This window comes from Salvelinus fontinalis, chromosome 32 (genome assembly GCF_029448725.1).
Source record: "Salvelinus fontinalis isolate EN_2023a chromosome 32, ASM2944872v1, whole genome shotgun sequence".
In the NCBI taxonomy this organism is placed as follows: domain Eukaryota; kingdom Metazoa; phylum Chordata; class Actinopteri; order Salmoniformes; family Salmonidae; genus Salvelinus; species Salvelinus fontinalis.
The window spans coordinates 25,781,321-25,800,155 of NC_074696.1; the positions used below are offsets into that span (position 1 = coordinate 25,781,321).

The 18,835-nt window shown below is 44.3% G+C and overlaps 1 protein-coding gene across 2 annotated transcripts in view; it reads right to left on the reverse strand.

Moving 5' to 3' along the window:
• Positions 1 to 18,835, reverse strand: part of LOC129830981 (solute carrier family 45 member 4-like) — a 90,218-nt gene that overhangs the window by 43,562 nt on the left and 27,821 nt on the right. For both annotated transcript variants that reach the window (XR_008755662.1, XM_055893909.1), the window contains exon 3: positions 12,589 to 13,416. Coding sequence is in view for 1 of the 2 variants with exons in the window: in XM_055893909.1 (XP_055749884.1) it covers positions 12,589 to 12,889 (301 nt within the window). In the remaining variant the exon portion in view is untranslated. The remainder of the gene's footprint in view (positions 1 to 12,588; positions 13,417 to 18,835) is intronic.

Here is an 18,835-nt window from a genome sequence, read left to right on the forward strand (position 1 = left end):
AGCCTACATGACAGGCTGTCCTACAAATGTGCTGTTTTTTTGTTGTTGGGGTATATCAAATATTCTGCCTCAATTGAAGTATACACTAGTTTGCTTTTTGCATACTATGCAGCATGATGGTTGTATTAATAAATCACAAGTTCTGCTGCAGCCATTACGCAATAATAAAAACCTATAAATAAGCACGTTTGACTGTCCACGGAGTTCATGCTGGCAATCTAAAATGCCTGCTGTTTTATGGACTGCTCACACACTCACACCGACACCATTTCATGGCACTGCGGAGGGAGAGTTCAGACGTAAACAGAGCAATTCCCTAGTGCTGGGTTCCATAGAGAGGTGCATGGACATATAGCAGATATCGAAGCACCCATTATAAATAGCTAGTCTGGATGCCTCTTAGGCAACAAACACCTGTCCAACAACGACAGATGGCCCACCACTCGTTATGACATAGTACAAACTGTGAGACAGAGAACACTGATGAATTAAAACCCATTCTATCAAATAACAGAGATCCTGACTAATTCATTGATATGGACTGTATACTTCCTATTAGGTCAAGACAAAAAACATTGGACCATTTTTCCAGATACGTTTGAAACACTCCATGCATGTGCTGAAAATGTACGTTTGAATGATTGTTGTATGTTTTCGTTTCAATCTTAACCCAATGCACAAGGCAAAATTGGTTGTCATGACATCATCTCAACCCAGTTTTACCTGCAGGAAAAACTGGGATTGGAAAAGGAAGAAAGTTGTATTGGATTTCGTCTGAACAACCCAGGATGCATCCCAAATGTCACCCTATTCCCTGTAGTGCACAATATTTGATTTGTTTTGCTCTTGTCAAATGTATTGCACTATAAAGGGAATAGAGTGACATTTTGGACACAGTCCTCGTCACCTGTTTTGGACTAAGAACCGCTTCCTCCCTGTGTTAACACTGAAAGCTGCAATTTGTGCCTCACCACCTGGATTCGGTCTTATGTAGCAACATTTGAAATTGTGTTTTTTACATTGGATAAAAGTAGAGATTCAGAGCTACAAAATGGTATACCATACACTGCATTTGAGGAACAATGGGAAAGTAATTCTTCTTTGAAAGTTGATCAACTTGTAAACTCACTTTTGAGAAAATGGTCTTTGAATGTTTTGGTATCTAGTGAAGAGCTCTTCTTTGTCTACACCCATTCAGCATCGTTCACACCCTCTTAAACTTTACCCCCACCCATCTCGGTTTGCTCTCTCGGAGCGATGATTTGTTTGCCTATAGATAACAAGAAAACAGCCTAACCAGCTCTGCTGCAACAATTTCATTACGATTTTTTGCAAACGTTTACTGCCACCGGCCATATTCAAATGGGTGTTGTACACATGTCACGTTAGCTAACGAGCCAGCCAGCTAACGTTAGCTAGTTAATGAACAGTGCCACAGTGCTGGGAGCTAACCAATCAGGTTCAACTTTAGCTAGCTAACATTAGGCTCTAACTAGAAAAGCAAATGGCTCTGGGATACAAATAACAACATCAGCTAGGGAGCCAGGCAGCTAACGTTAGCTAGCTAACAGTACACTTTAGCTTGAAATGAAACCACTTTGTAAAAATTTGAAACGTGTAATATCTGAAAATATAGCTAGTCAACGCTAGACTATCAACATGTATGATGGACGCGTCTCCCTGTCAGGAATGCCATACCACGGTTGCCCTTTGAAGATATAATCCGGAGACAGGCGTTTTCTCCATCTCTTTAGCTATCATACTCTAATTCCACTGATCCTCCAGAAAGTGGAGAGCAGCAATTTTGCAGCTCTACTACACAATACATTTTTTTTAAAGCCGCGCTCGACAGGATAACCAACACAGACTGACGAGCTCAAATAGACAGACACCTTCTATATAGCAGACCAAGCTGAACTCATCTCTCGGTATGTCCAGCCCACTCATTATCTCAGCCAATCATGGCTAGTGGGAAGGTTGCTGACTTTTTCTGTGGCTTACATTTACATTTTTTAAATTCGTATTTACAGATGGCATACAAGTTTGTCATTAAGGCACATGAAAGTTCACATGTTCGAGAAGGCATTTCTGCCAAAAATCGCATTTTGATCCCAACATTTTTTTAACCTTCAAATAGCTCTCCTGTGAAGTCATGACTTGCGACATACATATGGGACCCAATTCAGGAAACAAGGCATAACTTTCTGGGCGACCCAAACAAATTCACATAGAAATGTGTGTTATACTGTAGATCTGTCATTCTCATTGAAGGCACATCTAAGTGGTAGGTAGATCTGTTCTACGTGCACAATTTCTATGCTTCCCGTTCTTAAGTTTAGTTTTTGCGTCTTTTACTTTCGATTTTGTACACCAGTTTCAAACAGCTGAAAACACAATATTTTTTGCTTACGGATAATATATATGTCACAGTGGTTTAGATGGTACAATGATTCTCTACACTATACTTGCTTGTTATGTCACAAACTGAAATTAGGCAATTAGTATTTTAGCAACCAGGAAATTGCGGAGCCATTTCGGCATAGTGCATCTTTAAGTCACATAATCTTGATCCATCTAAACTAACACTCAGCATCCCAACATCCTGTCAAGCAAGCCTGGCTTCATGCAGATTAGAGCGCAAATCCATAACCTTAAGCCATTCTTTTATATAACAGGACAAGATTAAATTTAGGACGGATGTCATGTATACTGGTATTATTAATACACGTTGAGTGTACAAAACATTAGGAACACCTTTCTAATATTGTGTTGCACTCCATATAATCCTCAGAACAGCCTCAATTTGTCAGGGCATGGACTCTACAAGGAGTCAAAAGCATTCCACTGGGATGATGGGCCCATTTTGACTCCAATGATTCTCATAGTTGTGTCAAATTGGCTGGATGTCTTTTGGGTGGTGGACATTTATTGATACACACGGGAAACTGTTGAGCATGAAAAACCCAGCAGCGTTGCAGTTTGACACAAACCAGTGCGCCTGGCACCTACTACCAAACCCTGTTCAAAGGCACTTAAATATTTTGTCTTGCCCATTCACCCTCTGAATGGCACACAGACAATCCATGTATCTATTGTGTCAAGGCTTAAAAATCCTTCTTTAACCGGTCTCCTTCCCTTCATCTAGACTGATTGAAGTGGATTTAAGAAGTGACGTCAATAAGGGATCATAGCTTTCACCTGGTCAGTCTATCATGGAAACAGCAGTGATCTTAATGTTTTGTACACTTGGTGTATGTATGTATGTAGATTATAAAGTAGCTTCAATTTATAGACTAATGTTAATACTTCTATTTCCATACATTGTCTGGTGCTGGTACAATGTTAATTGCTCAAGGGCTTATTCAGGTAGACTGTAATACTAGCTATATTCCCATGTACTGGTTAGTTCTCACATATTGTCTGGTTCAGGTGTTGTGAGCTAGGATAATTCATATAAACAAATGTCACATTGTGGTCATTAACCTTCTGTGAAGAAAGTAATAAAACAATGAATGTGGTAAAAAAAATAGAAGAAAAAAAATAGTGAAATGCCCTGAAACAGGGTTATTATTCTCCTGTCATTGTCCTGTTCCCACGTTTAGGAGCCATGAGTAGGTTCCTGTTGGGAAAAGCCGCAGCTCTGTTGAGTTGCCAGCCAAACATTCACAGGAGATTCAGACCACAAACACTTATCAACGGTATTACCAACATTACGAAGCAGTGGAACTGCCATTTTCCTTTTTAATTCTGTACCTTTTAGAAGCTAAAAAAACTAAATTCCCAACAATGTTAATTAGAGTATTATTCCAACATCCCCAGACATCTTTGCTGAGGTAGTTCCCTGTGTTTAGGGACTACAAAGGGCGGGGGACTGTGGGAAAGGGGCAGAAACACAACCACACACCTTTGCGTACTGAGGAAATCAACAGCCTGGGCATACATTTCCAAAAATGTTGATTTGTTCCATAAACCTTGCATGCGTCCTACCCTCCCTCCCCTTCTTCCTACCTCTTGTTATCACTATCCCCCTCTCTTCTTTCCCCCCTCCCTCCCTCCCTCCCTTGCTCTGAGTGCTATAATGTCTCTGAAATGGCATAAAGGTCCTGACAGGAAAGGTCCTCTGGTCCAGACCAGACAGACAAACTGACAGATTAGACCGACCAGACTGACATAACATACACAGCCTGACTCACCATAAATTACACTTAAAGATCCATGACACTGTTATGACACTCTTAGAAAAAAGGGTTCCAAAAAGGTTATTTGGCTGTCCCCACAGGATAACCCTTTTGGTTCCACGTAGAAACATTTGGGATCCATGTAGAATAAGGGTTCTTAAACTTTTTCAGCCTGGGACCTACAGTGGGTAGAACAAGTATTTGATACACTGACGATTTTGCAGGTTTTCCTACTTACAAAGCATGTAGAGGTCTGTCATTTTTATCATAGGTACATTTCAACTGTGAGAGACGGAATCTAAAACAAAAATCCAGAAAATCACATTGTATGATTTTTAAGTAATTAATTTGCATTTTATTGCATGACATAAGTATTTGATCACCTACCAACCAGTAAGAATTCCGGCTCTCACAGACCTGTTAGTTTTTCTTTAAGAAGCCCTCCTGTTCTCCACTCATTACCTGTATTAACTGCACCTGTTTGAACTCGTTACCTGTATAAAAGACACCTGTCCACACACTCAAACATACTCCAACCTCTCCACAATGGCCAAGACCAGAGAGCTGTGTAAGGACATCAGGGATAAAATTGTAGACCTGCACAAGGCTGGGATGGGCTACAGGACAATAGGCAAGCAGCTTGGTGAGAAGGCAACAACTGTTGGCGCAATTATTAGAAAAGGTAAGAAGTTCAAGATGACGGTCAATCACCCTCGGTCTGGGGCTCCATGCAAGATCTCACCTCGTGGGGCATCAATGATAATGTGGAAGGTGAGGGATCAGCCCAGAACTACACGGCAGGACCTGGTCAATGACCTGAAGAGAGCTGGGACCACAGTCTCAAAGAAAACCATTAGTAACACACTACGCCGTCATGGATTAAAATCCTGCAGCGCACGCAAGGTCCCCCTGCTCAAGCCAGCGCATGTCCAGGCCCGTCAGAAGTTTGCCAATGACCATCTGGATGATCCAGAGGAGGAATGGGAGAAGGTCATGTGGTCTGATGAGACAAAAATAGAGCTTTTTGGTCTAAACTCCACTCGCCGTGTTTGGAGGAAGAAGAAGGATGAGTACAACCCCAAGAACACCATCCCAACCGTGAAGCATGGAGGTGGAAACATCATTCTTTGGGGATGCTTTTCTGCAAAGGGGACAGGACGACTGCACCGTATTGAGGGGAGGATGGATGGGGCCATGTATCGCAAGATCTTGGCCAACAACCTCCTTCCCTCAGTAAGAGCATTGAAGATGGGTCGTGGCTGGGTCTTCCAGCATGACAACGACCCGAAACACACAGCCAGGGCAACTAAGGAGTGGCTCCGTAAGAAGCATCTCAAGGTCCTGGAGTGGCCTAGCCAAAATCCCTGCTGCAGTGTGTGCAAACCTGGTCAAGAACTACAGGAAACGTATGATCTCTGTAATTGCAAACAAAGGTTTTTGTACCAAATATTAAGTTCTGCTTTTCTGATGTATCAAATACTTATGTCATGCAATAAAATGCTAATTATTTACTTAAAAATCATACAATGTGATTTTCTGGATTTTTTTTATTTCTGGATTTTTTTTAGATTCCGTCTCTCACAGTTGAAGTGTACCTATGATAAAAATTACAGACCTCTAGATGCTTTGTAAGTATGAAAACCTGCAAAATCGGCAGTGTTTCAAATACTTGTTCTCCCCACTGTAAATGAGAAGTTCTGTGTTTTCCTGGGAGCCAAGCTTATGAAAATATGCAACTATGCGTAAATATTGGTACATTTCATTGCCCTTATTGTACAAAAGGCTGTTTAGTATTTGTAGTTAATCATATCAGTAATGTTAGTTCAACATATCAGAGCTGTAGCTCCGCCCACTGGTGAAGTGGAGCATTCTGGGTGATCTCCAGCTCAGAGTAGAAGATCAGCTGGAGAGAAGTGAAGTGAGAGAAAGTTCCAGTCATCCTTGTGTTTTCCCACCAGCTAACTTTCATTGTTAGCCAAGGCCAGTGCACGTCCTTGTTAATATTTGCCAGACCACTAAGTGCCTTAGCCCATCCATACTAAATACACTGTTCTGTGCATCTTCAGCATTATTAAACACCTCAACTGGAATCCTACCTGTGTGTCATGTGTGCCCATACCAGCACATGGGAGAGAACACAAAGTAGACCCTAACCTAAAGAATATACAGTCCACCAAGTCCTCACTTACATTTATGGCTAAAACAAATGAAATATAGGCTAAAACGAATAACAATTAAATACCCATATAAACAGCTATTCATGTTCATTTTTCCCCATTAAAAACACTCTTACATATCGGTTTAGGATGGAACTGTTGCTGTTAAAATACAATAAATACATTTCATTCTGAACTAGAATAAACTGATTGATCACATCACACAGATGTATAACAGAACACACACACAGAGTTTGATAGAACAACAGTACAGATGAAAAATTCAGGCCTACTGTACATCTTACTGTAGAAACTATTGTTAAAAACAAGTCTAGGTTGGAACTGTTGCTGTTAAAATACAGTAAATATTAGTTTATTCTGAACTGGAATAAACTGATTGATCAAATCACACAGGTTGAATATTTCAACAAGAATGTCTATTCTGGACTCTGTTTTTAACAGTGCAACACTAAGGTCATACTCAGCATTGAAACTGTTTCTGTACTTGTTTTTTTAAGTATGTCAGAGTTGAGAACCCTGACTTGCATAGGTATGTGGTGCCAAACTGGACTAGAACATCTACTGCTTTCTCAGACAGGCAGGAGACCACTTCCTGCTGTAGATGAACAACCCAGAACTGTGTGAGTGTGTTTGCCTCAAAAAGCATCTTGCTTCAATCCGTTTATTCCAGTTCAGAATAAAAAATTATTACTTGTATTTTAACAGCAACAGTTCCAACCTAGACTTTCTTTCAACAATAATTTATACAGTAAGATGCACAGCAGGCCTGATCATTGTTCATCTTCATCTGTATTTACTATTACACTATCAGTAGCTAGCTAGCTTGCTTTGGCTAACGTTAGCTATTAGCTGTGTACAAGGCCAGGGGATTGTTTGAAAGAGAAACTCACATCTACTACTATGAGATAGTACTCCCTTATTTCTGCTTATCATCACCTGTTATAAAATGACAAAAATGCCTTGCTAGCTGACTTTTCCACTGTCGAAACATTGCTTCCTGAAGCATTCTGCCTTGTTCTGAAAGAACTCCCTGGGTTTACCGTCATGCTGGGGATTTTTGGTCAGGACCTGTCGTTATATTAATTTGTTAGTTTTGAGAGACTCATTACTAAGCACTTCCCCGCACAAAACACATTGTGGGTGCCCCTTGTTATTTCTCAAAGTTTGTATGAAACCAAGAGAGAGCAACTCATTGCTGCATTTGCGTTTCATGACGATTGAGCTCAGTCAGAACTGTGGCTAGCTCGAGTCCATTTGATGACAGTGGTGAGTGATGGCGAGTGGGAATGACAAGTCAGTGGCTGACAGCGCATCATCTGCTGCTGAACGACAGTGCTGCATCGTGTGGGTCGCAGAATGATCTTCAAGAAAACTGACGGGGAAAAAAGTTCCTGTAAACTGCGAAGCACACTGCCAAACAGCTGTGTGAAACTGCTGCTGCTAAGAGAGCGCACTGAACAGTGAGAGCAGTTACACTTAGCCAAATCTATTACAGTAATCAATTAAATAATTATACATTTACTCACACGTTGCAACCCACTATTAACAGGTCTGCGACCCATACTTCAAGGCTGATGTAGAACCATCAGTGAAAAAAAAGGTGCTAAAGCGAGACCTCAATCAAACAGTGACATTATTAGAATGCTGATCAGCAATCAAAACTAACAGAGACTAAGGAATTGAGGTGTCTTAAATTGTATCAGTTCAATTGAATCTGACTCTCACCATCCTACAGTGATGTTTGTTGACATATGAATAAGTGTATTTGAACCGTCTAGTGCAGGGGTGTCAAACTCATTTCGCATCGTGGGCCACATACGGCTAGGGAGATGTCAAGTGGGCCGGACCATTAAAATTATACCATACTCTGCTATAAATAACCAAAATATCATGTCTTTCCTTTGTTTTGGTGTAAAGAAGCACAAGAACATTAGGAAAATATTGAAATTTAATGAACTATCCTTTTACAAAACATTTCATGAAACACCTCATATTTCCTTAGACAAATGTGCAATTTACTTTTATCATTCACAAATATGCATTGCAACTGATCCCACTGATTGTACAAAGGCACAAAACTTTAATTGGTACTGAAAAATATCATCGTTTAACAAAGTCACCGTCGGAATACGGCTTCGATGCTAATGCTATTTCGCTAGCAATTAGGTAGCTGGCTTTTACCGCTGCTTCACTGACTTCTCGGCTCTGGATGAAAGTTGACTGCTGTTTCCTCAGACCCGCCAGCAATTCGTTAATCTTATCTCTTCTCAGTTGTCCTTGCAAGCCGTCATATTTTTCGCTGTGATGAGTCTCGTAGTGGCGTCGAATATTATATTCCTTCAATACCGAAACTTGTTGCAAACACACCAAGCACGAAGGTTTTCCGTGCATCTCTGTAAATAAATAGGACGTGGTCCATTTTTCTTTGAAAATTCTACACTCCTTATCTACTTTTCTCCGTTTGGATAACGACATTTTGGCTAATGAGGGTGTAGCGGAGAGGTAGAGACCAAGGTATTAACAACGTCGTAACAAGCAGCAGATGGCGCATTGCTACCGTCTGCTGTTTTCAGTCTGTCTCAGTGATGCGGCTTGTCTTCTACTCTGATGGAAAGAGTGCGCCCCTTAGCGGATAATCCATGAATTGCAGCGAATTAAAAATATTAATTCCATGTCTTTTATGCATTTTTTCCACTTTCAAATTATCCTGCGGGCCTGATCGAACCTCCTTGGGGGCCGGTTCCGGCCCGCGGGCCGTATGTTTGACACCCCTGGTCTAGTGGAATATCCCATTTCCCTTCACTACAGTGGGTTGTGTCAACATCACCTATGAGACCTGCCTGTTGATGGCTGAACCAGGTGAGGTGCAGATACACAGGAGTTACATCAGGAGGCCATCCTGACCTCCACATCAACAACAATTCAACTCCTCTGTGTTTCTCAAAACGATGTGAGGAAACTGATGGTCAGAATGCAGGGGACAGGGTAGTCAGGCACCTAGGTTATTCCCTGGGGGGGGGCATCTAGTTGGACTAGTGGCCTATGTCTGCATATTACTATGGAGAAGCGTAACGGAGTCTGCATCTTAAATGACACCCATAGGGGTCTGGTCAAAAGTAGTGTACTATATTGGGTACTACATAGGGAATAGGGTGCCATTTGGGATGCACCCTGATAATGTACAATGGAATTTATTGAATCTAAACAAGGGTAGATTTCCCCCCCACCCCCCCCAAAAAAAACACATCAACCAGTGTGATATTGTCTGACTGCATACTTTACAAGAGAGAATGAAGGGACATTTTAACAGATCGTAATGATGGACGACAAGGCATCGTCTCACATTATGATGAACACTACCAGACATTACTCAAGTCAAACACTAATTCACTTAGACAGGGGTGTTTCCCTGGACTGGACTCAGCTCCAGTACCATGGCTGACTTACGTAACCCAGAATAATATGTCACTTTTCCACACCATCATTGAAACGCAGTATGTCTGAGTGAGGAGGTCTGGTAAAAGGTAGTGCCTTATATAGGAAATAGGGTGCCATTTGAGACGTAGCGTGAGAGCGGCTGCCAGGGAACACATACGGCTCCACGATTGCTGGAGATGTGACTTTGTTAGAGTTGTAAACAAGGTTAGCGCCCAGTCAGAGCTCGGGCCAGAGAATGCTGAGCCCTCTCTCTCCCGCCTCGCCCTTTATATCGCTCTTCATCTCTTCCTTCACACCCCTCCCGTGAGGTAGGTCGTCTTTCTGACAGGACAGGAAGGATTGTGGTGTTGCAGAGAGCTGTAATCCCCAAGCAGACGTAACAGCGAGCTTAGAGTAGAGGACAGAACAGCCAGCTAGTTACACCTTCAAAACACTGGCATCAACACTGGCGTCAGCCATGATGGAATACAGCTCAGAGGGGGCTTCTGCCTTCTCCCCACTTGCCTGATGTTCTTACACTTGATAATAACATGGTTTGATTTCCTTTACACTTACTTCATGCTTGCAATTGAAAATACTGAATTAAGTAGAACGCACGATACTTAAAAACACCACAACAACTAACACACCGACACAGTTAGGTCCCAAGAAGTAGGCTTGTTTCGTCAACTGAGTGGCGTCAATCACAGATGATTTATTTTATCTGTATAGACTCAATGACATTAATAATGTATCAGCTGGACGAATGGAAACACAGACCCTCCCCCTCACTAGATCTGAAAAAGTATTTATCATTTGGAGATCTTTTATCTACAGCTGTAGCTCACTGTCATTAGTCAAGAAGATCACTGGTGTATCACTGCATCCCCCCACGTGGTTATTCTAATCCTCTGCTAAATCACACATCCAGTGTCTATACACTGCTGCCCAAAGCAGTGCCCCTTGGCCAGTCAGTCAAACATTATGATATACTGTTTACAGCACTGATAGCATCTAATCTGAAAGTCTAATCAGCTGTAAAAGGACCTCAGCTAGGGCTGTTGCGGTGACCATATTACCACCACACCAACAGTCATGAGTCATGGCTGCAGTAAAATGCCATGTGACCGGTGAGTCACTAATGTCCTTTTATGCCCTCTGGACATGCTTTGGTAGTATGGACATGCTTTGGTAGTACCTAACTTGCTAACGACCATCGGGTCCTGATGGCCTGGTACTCAGGGGTCTATTGTCCCTCTAACCACTCTGACAGAAAATGCAAATACAATCAAAAATCACATCAAAACAGAATAGTGCTTATTTTTTATTTTTTTAAACACCTGACTCTGGTGATCAATTTGAAGACAGCAGGTTGTAAAACATGGTCGTTGTGGATGTTTTTTCAAAGCCTAACAACGAAACAGACAGCGCATTCTAAGGGGATGATTAATTCAAAACACCCATACTCATATTAGAGCTAATGAATACGTATAGGCTTATGAGCCCAAACCCGAAAAATACCCTAAATTAAAATTGATTGTGCCGTTACACAATACATAGACCGAAATAAGTGTTCTTATATGTATTTCTCAGCTGCTCATATTAAGCACAGCTCTGCTATATAACCGAAGTAGCCTACCAGGCATCATTGAAAAACGTACTGGCGGGAAAGCGCGCAGCCTCCATTCGCTATTCGAGTGAAAACAGAAGACATGTCTTTTTCCCCTGCCCATCTTCCTGCCCATTTGATAATAGGCAATTCTAAATCGAAACACATTTTACATATTAGTAAAGACCAGATTAAATTGAGAATACTACGATGGGTGAAAATATGATGACTTGATGAGAGAACAGCTATGCAGCCTGAGGCAAGGAACAGAGTGCGAGCTTTGCAACTTTCTCAAATCATTACAGCCTCTAGTCGCATCATGCAGCCCATATATGTTTTGATTTCTAAGACATTCTAAGGTTTGCATCATTCACAACTAATGTTGCCAAATAACTCAATCTAGCATATAGGATATGTTTCAAATGAACACTTTTATGCTCAACATAACCACTTGATATTTGTCCTTGTTCCTCAATGGGAAAACTATCCTTTCTATTTTATTCAGCTAAGTACAATTATATTCTTGTCACTGTAAAATCATATAATATAAAACAATGTCATGGGACTTAGAAGCATATCCTGTTTGCTAAAATGAACAAGACTACAGCCTATGGCATGGAGCCTAGCCAGATAACATACAGTAAGCCAACTCATATTCTGTTCATCTGAATTTTTTTTTCTTCATATCATGTTTCTTTAGACCTGACTAAATAAATAATGGATTTATTGTGTGATGGATTTATTGTGTGATGGTTTATATTCAATTGATTTATTAGACTTTTTTAAATGTAGATGTTCCAAAGGGGAGCATCAGATGCTAAACGTGTTTATGTTAATTAACGGTCAATTAATGCGAGACCAGCAGCCTTTTGCATGACAATAACCGGCTGACAAAATGTCATGTTCGCCACAGCCCTAACCTCAGCCTTCTCTTTCCTAGGCAGGCCTGTTATTAGGGCTGTGAATGTGACAGGGACACAGGAAGGGAGCAGGAATGATGACAACATGCCTTGAATTGTTATCCAGTGTTTACGATGGTTGGGATGTGCTGTCTTTACAGCTTCAACAGCATGTGTACAGTATGGGAATTCACCTACCTGTCACGCGGGTCGTCCCTATAATTCTGGATTCTGTGTGTGTGCGTGCAGGTGTTTATATGTGTACAATGTTCATGCTTCTGCACAGTTCCGTCTCATATCTCTCTCACCTATTTGCAGCAGTACAGGCGTAACCAAGGCCGTTTCCATGGCGTAGCAGAACTCTCGTCCGAACATGACGGCTCCATGCATCACCCACTGCTGCAGGGGGATCCGGTCTATAGACCCCTCGCTCACCGACTCCTCCTGGCATGACTCCAGCACCACACCTCCTCCACCTCCTCCTCCTCTATCCCCTGTGGCAGCAGAGCCTGTGGTGGTTTTCTTAGCAGTAGGGACCACCATCACCCCCTGCACTTGCATAGCATCCGCCTCAGAGTTCTGGGGAGCCATTTTCTTCTTCTTCGGCATGCACACAGCCAAACGCACAGCGCTTCAGGCTCCAGAGAAAAACAATATATATATATATAAAAAATTTAAAAGGATCTGTATGCATACACCGGTGGCTTGGTGGCGCCTGATGTGAGCTGGTCCTCAAAGTATAGCTCCCTCTGCCGTCGATGTCCTCAAACGAGGTAATCAGGTAGGAGGAAGAATCTCTCAAAGCGTACAATACATTCCTTGTGTTTTCCAGAGAGGTGTTGTTTTCAGGGAGGGCCTGTGCAGGCAGCCTAAAACAGCACCCTACAGGCAGGTTTATTTGGTGTAAAGAAGGACGTGTGAAAATGAGATATGGCTTTTCCTCCCTTTTTGTGTTTTTGTTGCTTCACTGTCTACTGGAATCAGTAAAAATCCATATCAATTGCCATTCAGTTAATACCAGTTTCATGATGTGTGTGGAGGAGGTGCAGAAGAGGGAGGGCAGGCGGCGGGCCGGAGGGCAGGAGGCGACACAGGTGAGAGCTCCTCGGTGAATCCCCATCGAGTGGCCGATCATTCTGCAGTACCCAGGGTGCACAGAGGGAAGCCAGGGCCAGCAAGAAAGAAAAAAAGAGAGAGAGAGAGAGAGAGAGAGAGAGAGAGAGAGAGAGAGAGAGAGAGAGAGAGAGAGAGAGAGAGAGAGAGAGAGAGAGAGAGAGAGAGAGAGAACAAGAGAGAGAACAAGAGAGTGAAAGATAGAGAGAGATGGGGACAGAGAGACAGTTATTAAAATGGCGGCCGGCAGAGTGTGTGGACAGTAATATTTTTTAAACTTCCAGTAAGGCAGTGGAAAACTGAACCACACTAGCCTAATACAGAAGAATATGGGTCAGCTTGGGCGGATTGTGGAAAAGGTGCAAACAGATTCTCAATATTTTTTTAAACTCTGAGGTGAATAAAATATTTGAAAATGGGCCATGTATAGGCCTAGTTTCTGCTTCATAGCAATCTGGCTCTTAGGAATGCTTCAACCCCAGGCCAGAGACGTGTGAATACAGGGTAAATTAGGCCTATGTAAAGGGAGAGGGCCCACGTTTCACTCACACACCTCCCGGGGGCATTCCATTCCGCTCCTTTATCCTCTAAGTCAAGGCATGAATAAAGCACCTGAGGGGCCATTACTGCACAGTTGGGTAGGGCTTGCAAGTTTAGCATTTCACTGTGCTTGTGCATGTGACAAATAAAACAGAACTGGAAAAAACAACCCCTCGTGTGTGTATGTGTGTACGCATGTGCTGTTCTGCTATGAACAAACAGCTAGGCATTAGCATGACTCAGAGGATTGGGGCTGGGACCCCTCGAGAGATTAAGACGGGGAAACGGCAGGCTACAGAGGCAGGACTACAACACCCTGTAAAGACTTGACACGTGAAACTTTATAATACCACACAAACAATAGGCCTACTATTACAGGTAATGCTCTTTCTGTGAGACTCTTATAAGTAATTGAAAGACAGAAAACGGACCACATGGGTTTGGATGGGAGGGGGCTGATGAGAGCCGATATTGAGATTCCTGAGGCAAAAGAGAAAGAAAGAACTCTGATTAACTTTCAATTAACGCGATGCTGTATGGTAATGAGAGATGTGTTAGTCTTTTTTATGTGTTATTCTTTAGTCTTCCTTTTTTCTGCTGAATGATGAGAAGGAATCCCTTCAAAACGCAATTACCAACATTAGTCCGTCTCACTCAGCTCACTGAACTAGCCAGGAGCTAGGCCTAATCGATCCAGTAAGGCACTGACTGACACCAACATTCCCATGCTCCTCAAACAAGCTCCCCCAGAGGACAAATCAATCAGCTAATTTATCACATTGTCATCCATTCCCCAGAACCATTCAGAACATTGATTACACACTTCAGGACATGTTTACAGTTATAGGGTTACAGCTGCCTTGGGGGTTACAGTACCACTGTTAAACAAGTGAGAAGTGAGCCTTACTATTCAACCCTACAGTGATTCCCTTGGCCTCCTCATGCTACCCTGGCTGATATCCTCATCATCTCTGGCATCCCCTATTGCAGTGTTTTTCAAACTCCGGTCCTCCAGTACCCCCCAACAATACTTATTTTTTGTTGTGGCCCCAGACAAACTCACCTGATTCTACTTGTCAACTAATCATCAAGCTCTTGACAAGTTGAATCAGGTGTTTTTGTCCATGGCTACAAAATAAATGTGTGCTGTTGGGGGTACTGGAGGACTGGAGTTGGTCTGTTGGGGGGGGGGGGGGGGGTACTGGAGGACTGGAGTTGGTCTGTTGCGGGGGGTACTGGAGGACTGGAGATGGTCTGTTGGGGATACTGGAGGACTGGAGATGGTCTGTTGGGGGTACTGGAGGACTGGAGATGGTCTGTTGGGGGGTACTGGAGGAATGGAGATGGTCTGTTGCGGGGGTACTGGAGGACTGGAGATGATCTGTTAGGGGGGTACTGGAGGACTGGAGATGATCTGTTGGGGGGGTACTGGAGGACTGGAGATGGTCTGTTGTGGGGGGGGGGGGGTACGGAGGACTGGAGATGATCTGTTGTGGATACTAGAGGACTGGAGATGGTCTGTTGGGGGTACTGGAGGACTGGAGATGGTCTGTTGGGGGGGGTACTGGAGGACTGGAGATGGTCTGTTGGGGGTACTGGAGGACTGGAGTTGGTCTGTTGGGGATACTGGAGGACTGGAGATGGTCTGTTGGGGGGGTACTGGAGGACTGGAGATGGTCTGTTGTGGATACTGGAGGACTGGAGATGGTCTGTTGGGGGATACTGGAGGACTGGAGTTGGTCTGTTGTGGATACTGGAGGACTGGAGTTGGTCTGTTGGGGGTACTGGAGATGGTCTGTTGGGGGGTACTGGAGATGGTCTGTTGGGGGGTACTGGAGGACTGGAGATGGTCTGTTGGGGGATACTGGAGATGGTCTGTTGGGGGATACTGGAGATGGTCTGTTGGGGGATACTGGAGATGGTCTGTTGGGGGATACTGGAGATGGTCTGTTGGGGGATACTGGAGATGGTCTGTTGAGGGGTACTGGAGGACTGGAGTTGGTCTGTTGGGGGGTACTGGAGATGGTCTGTTGGGGGATACTGGAGATGGTCTGTTGGGGGATACTGGAGTTGGTCTGTTGGGGGATACTGGAGATGGTCTGTTGGGGGATACTGGAGATGGTCTGTTGGGGGATACTGGAGATGGTCTGTTGGGGGATACTGGAGGACTGGAGTTGGTCTGTTGGGGGATACTGGAGATGGTCTGTTGGGGGATACTGGAGGACTGGAGTTGGTCTGTTGGGGGGATACTGGAGATGGTCTGTTGGGGGATACTGGAGGACTGGAGTTGGTCTGTTGGGGGGATACTGGAGGACTGGAGTTGGTCTGTTGGGGGATACTGGAGATGGTCTGTTGGGGGATACTGGAGGACTGGAGTTGGTCTGTTGGGGGGATACTGGAGGACTGGAGTTGGTCTGTTGGGGGGTACTGGAGGAATGGAGTTGGTCTGTTGGGGGGGTACTGGAGGACTGGAGATGGTCTGTTGGGGGGGTACTGGAGGAATGGAGTTGGTCTGTTGGGGGATACTGGAGATGGTCTGTTGGGGGATACTGGAGGACTGGAGTTGGTCTGTTGGGGGGATACTGGAGGACTGGAGTTGGTCTGTTGGGGGGTATTGGAGGAATGGAGTTGGTCTGTTGGGGGGGTACTGGAGGACTGGAGATGGTCTGTTGGGGGGGTACTGGAGGAATGGAGTTGGTCTGTTGGGGGGTACTGGAGATGGTCTGTTGGGGGATACTGGAGATGGTCTGTTGGGGGATACTGGAGATGGTCTGTTGGGGGATACTGGAGATGGTCTGTTGGGGATACTGGAGGACTGGAGATGGTCTGTTGCGGGGGTACTGGAGGACTGGAGATGGTCTGTTGGGGGGGTACTGGAGATGGTCTGTTGGGGATACTGGAGGACTGGAGATGGTCTGTTGGGGATACTGGAGATGGTCTGTTGGGGGGTACTGGAGGACTGGAGATGGTCTGTTGGGGGTACTGGAGATGGTCTGTTGGGGGATACTGGAGATGGTCTGTTGTGGGATACTGGAGATGGTCTGTTGGGGATACTGGAGATGGTCTGTTGGGGGGGTACTGGAGGACTGGAGTTGGTCTGTTGGGGGGATACTGGAGATGGTCTGTTGTGGGTACTGGAGGACTGGAGATGGTCTGTTGGGGGATACTGGAGATGGTCTGTTGGGGATACTGGAGGACTGGAGATGGTCTGTTGGGGATACTGGAGATGGTCTGTTAGGGGGGTACTGGAGGACTGGAGTAGGTCTGTTGGGGGGTTACTGGAGATGGTCTGTTGGGGGGGTACTGGAGGACTGGAGTTGGTCTGTTGGGGGGTTACTGGAGATGGTCTGTTGGGGGGGTACTGGAGGACTGGAGATGGTCTGTTGGGGGGGTACTGGAGGACTGGAGATGGTCTGTTGGGGATACTGGAGATGGTCTGTTGGGGGGGTACTGGAGGACTGGAGATGGTCTGTTGGGGGGTACTGGAGGACTGGAGATGGTCTGTTGGGGGGGTACTGGAGGACTGGAGATGGTCTGTTGGGGATACTGGAGATGGTCTGTTGTGGATACTGGAGGACTGGAGATGGTCTGTTGTGGGGGTACTGGAGATGGTCTGTTGGAGGTACTGGAGTTGAGAAACACTGGTCTACTGCAGGCCAGGCTATCCATCCTCACTCTATGGGGCCCATTTCCTCATGAGAGATCAGTGGCTCTCTCTACCTGATGAAAGATGCACAAGAGACCAGGTGTGCGTCCCAAATGGTACCCTAATCTCTATATAGTACCAACCGGCCCAGGTCAAGTGTTCCATTTGGGACGCATTCTAGGAGATGGACTGGTCTGTGTGAGAAAATCAGTGGCTTACAGTGATTGAGCAAAGGCCTCTGATACAACATAGTCATGTAGAACTAAGTAATGCAGGCAAAACACTGGGTCTTCTGTGACCGGTTACTGAACCAGTACACCCCTTATCCCCCTTACACCCCTTAAGCTTTAATCAATAATCACCATTCTAACACTATACTAGCTAAGCATCCATAAGATGCATCAAAAATTATACCGTAAGTGACAGTTACAAGGGGGCAGAATAGGGGCTCCGGAACCAGTCAATCAAGACCTGTTAGGACTTGGAGGGCCATGGGGGTTCACTGCACGCTGACTGGGGATCTGAATGTGCCGCAGAGGCTCTCTGGGTTAGGCCTAGTGCTCACACTGCCTGTCAGTCAGTAGTTTTGAGAAAGAGAGAGGAAAGAGGACATGCTGACGAGAGGCTGAGAGGCGTGACTGCAGGAGGGGTCATGGTTTCAGAAGGACACGTCTATAGGCTACATATAAATGATTGAGTCTTGGAACTGCTCGTTTAATGCATGCGCCATCTGAGAATCCACTAGCTAATTCCCACACTAACATTAAACAGTCTCGCTCTCTGGTGCTTTTCATTTATACAGAGGAGACCTGAGAAGGAGACCGGAGAGAGATTGTAGTGCATTATAGGCTTTCATCTTATGAGTCTTTAGATGAGTTTCCTCATTTGATGCAATAAGAAAACACAAGCTGGGAGGAAGAGAGTTTGTTAGAAGGGGATTTATTTAGCTTTGGTGTTGCCTTTATTCTCTGAATGAAAGGCAATTGGTGTTGCCTTTATTCTCTGAATGATGTCTGCTATGTGAGTGGTCTGCTATGTGAGTGGGTTAACCACTAACAGTACTTCAACTGTCTCAGATTTATAACCCTTATAAAAAAGAACTTATACCGTATCCATTTAGCTAACCTAGTCACATGAAAAGGTAAAGCAATCCAATAGTTTCCCACTGTAACATTCAACCACTGTAGCATTTCCACTAGTGCCTATGCTGCAGTGGCAAAGAAGAACAGCAGATGTGAGGAATAGGCTATTAGTCC